The sequence below is a fragment of the Sardina pilchardus genome, chromosome 4 (assembly GCF_963854185.1).
Source record: "Sardina pilchardus chromosome 4, fSarPil1.1, whole genome shotgun sequence".
NCBI classification, from domain to species: Eukaryota; Metazoa; Chordata; class Actinopteri; order Clupeiformes; family Clupeidae; genus Sardina; species Sardina pilchardus.
This window is the reverse complement of record NC_084997.1, coordinates 13793570-13803569: the sequence shown is the minus strand read 5'-3', so window position 1 is coordinate 13803569 and position 10000 is coordinate 13793570. Positions and strand designations below refer to the sequence as shown.

General features: G+C 44.2%; 1 protein-coding gene across 1 annotated transcript in view; it reads left to right on the top strand.

Annotated features, from left to right (window-relative positions):
• Positions 1-10000, top strand: part of nalcn (sodium leak channel, non-selective) — a 116951-nt gene that overhangs the window by 19189 nt on the left and 87762 nt on the right. Inside the window, exon 9 of the mRNA XM_062533425.1 lies at positions 3173-3259. Coding sequence (XP_062389409.1) covers positions 3173-3259 — 87 coding nt within the window. The remainder of the gene's footprint in view (positions 1-3172; positions 3260-10000) is intronic.

Below are 10000 nucleotides of genomic sequence, written 5' to 3'. Positions count from 1 at the left end.
CTCTCAACTTTAAATTGATTCCTTATCTGTAATGGGATTGTGCAGATAAACAGCTCTGTGGCGTTAGTGTTTTAGGCTGCCACAGTTGTAAAAGCAACAGATCTTTAGAGAGGGCTAGGAAAATCAGCAAAGGCCGTAGACATCAAGAGAGCAGGAGAAAAAAAAACAGTCAAAAGGAATGTGGAAAGTAATTAAAGTAGGAAAAAAAACCCCTGCTTAATGTGTCAAAAATATATCAAGCAGGAAATACCAAGAGAGCTCTGGCCTGGCTTAGGTGCTGATGACAACATGCACACAATAGACCCTGTGTTGCCTTCCTGATGTTGCAATAAACAGGTTTATTTTTTTTGCCATTTGCATAATTTGATGTCCAGATTTGTTCCCCTTAGCCCTCAACCCCACCCCAAGCTGTTGTTGTGACCTTGAGAACAATTACCCTCTTATTGACTATTACATTTCATATTAATTACTGAGACGCCCAAGTCATCACTGTGGAGAAGGAGAAAAGCAATTAAAGTGTGAGCGGTAGGCCTACACACAAAGCATCCATTTACCGTCCATCAAACCACACACCCGTTGTCCCTCTTTTGATCTGGGTCCAAATGAAACGGTCCTGTGTTGATCCAGAGCGAACAGGCCCTATTCAACCTTTGTCTTAATCCCCCCACTGTCTAGTATTTGTTCTATAAAATTATTATTTTTTTTTGGTCAGGCTTATTAAAAAGATTAACACAGAGAATAACCAAGTTATGAGTATGAGATGATGGTGGCAAGGGGAGGTTTTTTTTTTGCCTTTCTGATTTTCTATTAATTTCAACAACCTCTCTAATCGGTCACAGCCAAAGGGCTAGTGTGAGTGTAATGACAAAGAGTGATTTCTCCTGGGTTTTTCTTTGGTTATCTCTAACTTGGAGGCTTGATAGAAAGGCAGAATGTAGGTCTTCTTCTTGGGGCAAGTCAAGTCTGCTTTAAAAATAAGGCACGCCACTATGATGCATTGTTTAAGGCAGTGAATTAGATAGAACATCAATTAACATGATAACAGCGCTCAGAAGTTGATACGGGGTCAGGAATTTTATGTGTTCCTGTCTCTCTTCAACAAGTGTATGATCCAGTTTCAATACTTGCCTGTTTCTACTACTTTTTGAATCTACTAGCCTAATTGACTAGCCTTTTGAATAATTACATTAAAAGATAATTCTTTTACATTCTCTAATATTAAAATACAGTACAAACATATAAACTAGCATGCCTTACATCCCACTCAAGCCATGCTAGCTGACTGGGCAATTTAACTTGGACTTGGATTTGCCAGCTGATTTAAATAGTTAAACTGGCAAAGATTTTGGTAACTTTAAGCAATAGTTTGGAATTTTGGACATAGGACCTCATTTCCAACTCAGTCTGGGTGATATAGGTCGGTGAAGACCATTTTCAGTGAATTTCTGCCCTTCCTATGAGTTGCAGCGTTCATCTCGTGCTAATGTGGTGCCAAGATAACGCAAGTCAACGGTAACATCCAGCCTGCCACTGAAAACACTCCACAGAACACCCGAAACAAATACATTTTAACGTCAGACTATCGATGCACATGCCTAGTGTTGATAGAACCATGTTAGAAATAAAACAAACTTTGCATCGCATTGCAATAGCCTACTTTGTTCCCTGTATGGCAGTGGCGGATTGATATTGAGAAACTAGTCCCTCAAAATGTAATAAATCATTGAGTTGCAAGGTTAGTTTTATTTCTAAAATGATTCTATCAACACGGACATGTATATCGATAGTCCGACGATTTAATTGACTTGTCTCGGGTGTGCGGTGGAGTGACTAAGACTGTTGTTGATGTCAGACTGATGTTACCGTAGAAATGTGTTAGCTCAAAACCAGCGTTAGCAAAGGGGGACGCTGCAACTGAAGGAAGGGGCTAAACGCGATAAAAACGGTCTCCACCGACCTATATCACCTCGGTAAAGTTGGAAATGAGGTCCTATGTCCAAAATTCCGAACTATTCCTTTAATGCTAACAGTACCATTTTGCATTGCTGTAATGTTATACGGCATTGAGTAAAATGGGCACATAGCCTACACAGTATGTTCAAGCAACAAGACAAATAAGCCTCTAGTTCAGAAACAAAATGAGGTCTCTGTGTCAGTTGCTGACCCACTTCTGTCCTTATCCTCCACTGTATCCCTGGCATCGGTGCCGTCTGACTGACTAAATAGACAGTCGATCTGAAGGTGGATTTGGGGAAAATCCATGGACAGTTCCTCCCTCTGAACCTCCCCAAATGCTCTGGAGTTACTGCATTGTATGACTCTATATATCTATATAACTGTCACTGCAAATAGTCTAGAATTATTAGATCTAATAAATGGGGGAAACATATATTAGTCCTTGTTCAAATTTTTAAGACCGAGGGGGGGGGGGGGGGGATTTTTGTCGAAGATGGATGTGCCGAGATTGAACGTTCCCCGATGAGACGAAGCTCAGCCCAGGCACACGTTTCTTCCATTTTATCAGGGGACGTTCAACCTCATCCCAATTTAAACCCTGATATTACATGATTTATTGGTCTGATGATAAGTGCACAGTTGCAGGACGAGACAAGGAAAAGACACATAGCAATGGCCTCCAAAGCTGTCATTTGTTCATATATCTGTATGCATACTTTATGCCTGTATGAGCAAGCGAGATGGAAGCGTGGAACAGAAATGCAGTTCCCATGACTGATGATACATTGTCACCAATATCACGTAGTCTTCAGTGTTTATGAATGCTTATTATTTATGGGATGGTGAATTCGTAACAGATGGTCATGACGACGCCCCGTGCATGTAATAAGCATGTAATAAATTCTATCTCTGTGTCAGTCGATCTCCTCTAGCTTCTGCCTCTGTTTTATTGTCTTCATCTCCACCTCTCTCTCTCTGTCTCTCTCTCTGCTTGCCTATCTCTCCATTTTTAAAGAAATCAAACATAATGAAATGGTGCTTCATAGGCCTGGATGAGTGAAAAAAAACATTGTTGCCAATAGCTACAAGTTTGAGTTTATACATGAATCATTTGCAGAAATGAGAAATTTTGCTCCAATTTTTGGGGAAAGTGGAGTATTAATGAAAAAAGGGAAATGATACCATCTCTCTCTCTCTCTCTTCCTCTCTCTCTCAGATGTTTCATGAGGATTCGGCAGGTGGATGGCAGCTGGTGGCGGTGGATGTGAACAAGCCTCATGGTCGCGCTCCCGTTGTCCTGCAGGTACCACACATCCATCTGAGCTAATGGCACCAACACCACACCACACCACACCACACCACACCACACCACACCACACCACACCACACCACACCACCTCTCTCTTTCTCTCTTTCTGTCTCTCTCTCTCTCTCACCCCCCCCTTCCAAAATAACTCCACACAATCACGGCCTCCCAGACTCGGTGCCACTTCCAATGCCACACGTGTCTGAGCAGGAGCAGGAAATGATATCAAGAGCCTGGGGCAAAGAGCGCAGGAGAAGAAGAGAAATTTAGGTCAGAGAGAAAAGTCTGAGATCCTACACAGCAGTATAAGCAAATGCTCCAGCACTTTTGTTTTGTTTTCATTTCGTGTCTCTTTTTTTTAGGAGGGGGGGGGATTTCGAAAGTAAACGTTTCAGAAATAAATAATAATGTCTGAATACTTTTCACATCAAAGACTAGCATTTCACTGCACAGTGACTTAAAATGTCTTCATTTCCTTCAGACACCTGCAGAGTCACCTACGCCCTCCTCCGTCACTCATCGACCTTAATGGCACGCTAATGCTGCACTAATATGCTTTTAAATGATGTCTGAACGACTAGCCAGTTTAAGACTGTCACAAGTTCAATGGCTGTCACAAAATGACAAATTATACTTAAATGACATCTAAACCATGCAGGAGGGTTCTCCCCCCCCCCCCCCCCCCCCTGTCGTTCTTTTCCTGGTGGTTGCATTGTATCTTTGCTCGCGCGGTTGAGTGTTGAAGTCGGTGGAGAGGCAACTGGGGGGAGGAGGGGGAGGGTGAGGGGATCCTGTGGGCTAAGCCATTCACATGCTAATGGATGTACTTGTGTGAAGGGCGTCTCACACTGTGAGAGGATCCAGAGGGAGAGCAGCCAGTGGCAATCCTCCTTCCCTCCTTCCCTCAGCACGCTATACAGACACTGGGGTTCCCTCAGTGCAGACGTCCTACTGCTCCCCAGCAGAAGTGGGCTCTGGATTCAGCTATTTAGTCATCCATTTTGTGCCCTGAGAAAGGCCAATGTGCCCGAAACATGTAGGCTCATGATCTTTTAATACTAAAAGGGATTTATTCATTCTTTTTTATTTTTGGTGCCTTTGTTTCTTTTTCCATGTCTGTTTGTTTTAGTTTTCTGACTGACTGTCTTATTTTGTTATTTGTTTGAATTTATGCTTGGTTGTTTATTCACGGTATGCCTCAACAGATACCAACAAGAATTGTTGGCACTATCTGCACAACCTTTGCACCACTGGAGTGAATCAAAAGCAATAGGAGAACCTAGAATCCGCAACAAAACCAGTCTGCATTTACACATGGCCAAAGGGTTAAAGAATGGACAAATCAGTCAGCCAGAGGAAGTGCAGTGGGCCTTTTGACACCAAAGTCTGACATTTAACGACATTTCCAGGCTCCAGGTGACTTGAAGGGATTCCATTAGGCCAAGGAGGAGTTGTGCAGAGCCACTCATCTACTCTCTCTCTCTCTCTCTCTCTCTCTCTATGTCTCGTCCTCTTCCTCCTCCTCCTTCTCCTCTTCAAGAGGGTCAGGATGTAGTTCATCACAGAGTTCAATCACTGTGGCTCTCGGCCGAATGCAATGGTCTGTGAACGGTGATTGAAGACCCGGCGTCAGAAATGGCAGACGAATGAAGTGGCTCGTCCAGGTTGGGGTTGAAATGGGAGGGGAAATAGAGGGAAATGTTGCCTTTATTACATTTTTTTAAAGACCACAGCACACATATACTGTGTGTGTGTGTGTGTGTGTGTGTGTATGTGTTGCAGGCAAGAGTGATGAACAGCAAAATGGTGTTTCAGACATTCATACATATTACTTTATGTATGAATTGTTAATTGGCATCAAACATTGGCATCAAACATAATTTCCTCTGAACGGCATTTCCTTAGTTGGACTACCTCTTCATTGTCAAGCATCTGTGGTGAAATTGATCTCTTATGATTGAATTATTCATTATTCTTCCATCGATTTTCTTCAACATGTTATTCACAGAAAGCAAATCAATACTTCCTGAGAACACACTTAAAGCTTCAAACTATTGAAATGGATTAAATGACAGTGTGCATAGGTACAAATACAAGCAATCCATCACATCACTTGTGTCTTCATTATAGCATTAAAACACAGAGTAGCTTTGGGTGATTGGTTGTAGCTACTCAAGTTATTCGGCCTTGATTTCTGTCAAAGAGATCAGCTATTGTAAAGAGCTACCATTAGGAGTAGTACTCCCAGCCAGGGCATTACGGGAGTGGTGGAAGGAGTGGAGATTTGACAAAGGTCTCTTTAAAAGTAATCATGACTGACTCTCGCAAACTTGGATACATGTGGGGTTTTTTTTTCGGTAAATGCGCCCCATTTTCGGAGAGAACTTCATGTCCAAATGATACTGTTCTAGTCAGTTTTTTAGAGCCACTCTCATCCCTAGACCTCAGAGTGGTGAGTGCACAAGATGTGTGTGTGTGTGTGTGTGTGTGTGTGTGTGTGTGTGTGTGTGTGTGTGTGTGTGTGTGTGTGTGTGTGTGTGTGTGTGTGTGTACATGTGTGTGTTCCCTGATTGCAAATGTTCCCTCCTCCAGTGTGTTGGAGTTGTTTGAGTGCTGTGTGTGTGTGTGTGTGAGAGAGGAGAGAGAGAGAGAGACAGCACTCCTGATAGGGCCCTCCTAGGCATCTGGGGACTCCAGTACTCTGTGCTTGGCTTGATTTTGAGGAGTGCATAGCTGGGTGGAATACAGATAGAAGATTACTCTCACCACTCCCAGGGAGATGACTGGACGGGAGAGACACATTGTATTTCATGGTATCGTGTTCAGACGAAAGGCACATGCATTTTGTAGGATAACATCATGGAGATACCAGTTATGTGTAGTCCGGAGGGCCTAAAGAATGATCCAGAGTCCTACTCTCAAATGTCCAAAAACCTTTGACTCGGCAGTTGCATTGGTTTTCATAGTGGCAGATTTTGTGGCACTACACCATGGACAAATCTGAAATATGCTAAATAAACATTGTTAACAAATTACACAGAAACCCATTTAGGAATCCATTCAAACAGATAGTCAATAGAGCTGCCATAATTTCAATTTTAAAATGCAGAGCATGTACATGTGTGGTATTTCTGGGCATATCTGTGTTTGCCTTCTAATAGGGCTCCTCCAGTACACATCAGTAGTGCAATTACAGCCAGCACCTTTTAAAAAATATGAAATCTTGGAATGATTAGTGTAAAAATAGCAATCAGACGTCTTTTTCACCGGGGAAGCTAAGTGCAGGACGGTGTGCGGGCGGCAGCACTGCCAAGTCCGAGAGTAATTGGGCATCAGGTGATTAGCTCAGCCGTCTGGCAGATGTACTTCACCTGCAGTCAGCCGCACAGCCTCCACTGAGAGGGGGGGGGGGGGGGGGCAGAGCAGGCAGGTGGAGGGAGAGAGAGAGAAGGAGAAAGTAAACACCTGCCTGTTTCAGACACAAAAAGAGAGAGATGAAAGAAAGAAAGAGAGTACTTTATTATATTACATTAAATGTTTTAGCACATACTATATATTGATTTAAAATAATGTGATATAACTTGTATAATATAGATAGTCAATGTCAATAGTCAATAGATAGTCAATGATGTAAATTGTATAATATAAGTAGCAGCATTTTGTTTTACACAGAATGCACATTGTGTACACATATCAAGACATTTTTCTGTCCTATTCTTAGAACCATAATTACAGTATACAAGTGAAGCTTTTCATTACTGTAGATTTACATTACCATAGGCATATATCCATACATGGACACTGGAGGATATTAGAAAATGGTTGATATGCACAGTTCACACCCCCGGTAGCTCCGGCCCAGCTCCGCGCCGGAGTCGGCTGCTGTGGGGGATTTAATAGCAGGGTTAATGAGCAGCCCTTGTTCTCCTCTCCGTAGGCCACACAGGTGTTAATTAGGCCTCGGTGTGGTCCTACATTATAATTACACTCCATATATTCTAATGAAGCCGCCACAGCGGAAGACCTCCCCGCCATTTGTCTTGGGCGCTGAACTTTCTTCGTTGTTGAGGAGGTGGGAGGGGGGAGGGGGGGGACTTTAAAAAATTTTCGTCGGGAGAACATGAGTCCACACCAGGAGTTGCGGCAGTCCTGGCTGGCCGTGCGAGTGCTGGCTGGCTGGAAACATTGCTGGGCTGCATTCTTTGGTTTAAATCTCAACTGTGCATTTTATGGGACTTGCAGTTATACTGTAATTGAACTCCAGATCAATTGACTGTGCTTAGTTAGCAGTGCCCGCGTGGGCTGTCTGATCACACCGCAGAGACGTTTTTCTGTTGTTTCACACAGTGATTTAAAGTGCATTGCGCTCTAGTGTCTGTCGAGGATTCGTGACCATGACTTGCTGTGTGCAGCCAGATGCACCGCCAGTGACTACTTACGTACAGTATGTGCTGGTCCTATTTGTGTGTGTGTGTTAGATATTTGCCTTTGGCTCAGATATCCTCCTTAGACTTAATTTCAACATCTAGTTTTCTATCTTTTCCCTTTGGCATCCACATCTTACTTTCTTTCGTCTTTGGTCTGCCAGTGTTCTAGCAGTGAGCGGCAGCTTTCTCTCTCTCTCTCTCTGACCATTCTCCAGATGCTGTGAGCTTGATTGATGGCCCTATTAAATGTTCAGGGGAGAACACCTCAGCCTATCGATGCAGCCCCTCTCCTTCGAGACGGTTGATTTGGAGGGTATGGTGGAGTGATTGGGTGGAATACCCCCCCCCCCCCCACACACACACACACACTCTCTCTCTCTCTCTGAGCTTCTACTGTTGCTTCTTTCTGAGGGAATGGCTGCTGCTTCATCATAGAGTCTTATTGCCAATCACTGGCCTCCTCTCAGCCCCACAAATCACACCGCTGGCTTTCTAGGGTCCTCTCCTCCCCTCTGGCTCCAGCAAGAGCAGCACAAGATGGTGGACAAGGGAGTCCTACAGAGCAGGCAACACTTGCCTTGATATCTGGCTCTGATATTGCCCTGACATGAGACTGATATAGAGCTCTGATATCGTCCTAATATGGCCCTGATATCATCCTATTATGGCTCGGATATAGCACTAACCTTACTCTGATTTGGCCGTTATCCTTATCTGCCAGTGACCAGACCCTGAACTGACCCTGATATGGCTGTGATGTGGCCCTGATGTGGCCCTGATGTGGCCCTGGTCTGGCCATCTTGCTCTGATCTGATCTGCAGCAGACCCTCTGCTCTCCAGTGCTGTTTAGCTTGCCTTGGCAGGGAGAGCAGAGGACAGCGCAAGGTCACGGGGGTTGGAGACGGAGAAGAAATCAACCACGCCCAGTTGGAGCGGCCATTTTGTCTGGTACACAGGTGGAGGTCCTCCAGACCTCACCACTCCTGCACTCCTGCACTCCTGCAGGCTTTCCAACCGCCACCGTTTGCCACTAGTGTGATGTACAACATACCTGGCCATAGGGATCAGTGTTGCTGGCGGTCTGTCAAGGAGGCTCTTGAATCACATGTTGAATGACGACCATTTTCCTTCACTGATGTCTTTATGGAACGGGGGGCATTGATGAGGAATAAACTGGTACTCCCATATCCGGCGTGGGCTGAGACGGAGCAGAAAGTGTGATGGCAGGTTTGCTATCGACTGCCACTCGGACTGTGTCATTGGCTGCCATTTGCCTGTCTTGGCAGTGTGGGTTTACAGAACGGTACATTGGCCCTCCTGCAATCATGGCAATGGGATGTAGATGTTTACATTCATTTTTTATTATTATTATTATAAGAAGAAATTAAATATGAAAAAATAAATGTACTTTATATTTTTGTAGTAAAACAGGAGATACATAATACTGTGTGTTGCACAAATTGCATGGAGATTTTCGACTGTTTGGGGTGCAAAAAGTAATTTATCAACTGAATTATGGTGTCCGAATTGGTTCCCCAAGTTGGCCAGTGTGATTTAGTTCCCCGATGGGTCCAGCAGCTAGTTTGTCTTCCCTCCTCAGCCATTTCCCATTGCAGCTAATTGGCTGTGCTGCTATTGTACTGCATGGCAATACTGAGGGACATTGTGAGAAAAGTGCAAAGATCTGCATTCGCTTGGGCTTCGCTCAGATTGCTTACATTTCATAACTCAGTGCAGAAGTGGGGGCATTTCACAGTCTTTTCAATGCATTGTGTGTGTGTGTGTGTGTGTGTGTGTGTGCTTGTATACTTGTGGAGGCTGTATATGAGAATTTGCTGTCAGTCATGTTTTGCTGTGTATTAGTGATGCGCGGGTCGGCCCGTAACCCGCGGACCCCGCGGGTAACCCGCGGGTCGGGTTGGGGCGGGTAAAGAAATTATCACTTTATTTGCGGGGCGGGTTGGGGCGGGTTATTAAAAACAAAATTACATTTCAATATCCATGTATGTTGCGTGCAATTCCCTATAGCCTATATTAAAGGAACCGTATGTAGGATTGTGGCCAAAACGAGTAGGCTAGCCCTCTGCAATTACTTTCAAAATACTGTTGCGCGGCGTATCGCCTCTCTCTCCCCTCTGAGTCGCGGTTGCCAGCTTGCTGCAGGATCCAACAGGAACAGCAACAGGCTGCTAGCTTTCAATGGCAAGTGCTAATGTTGTTTTCCATAATGACAGAGAAACGAACTCTGATAATACATTAACGTCAGCAATGACTAGCCGTTATTATTTCCCAAACAATTCCTTAACCTACC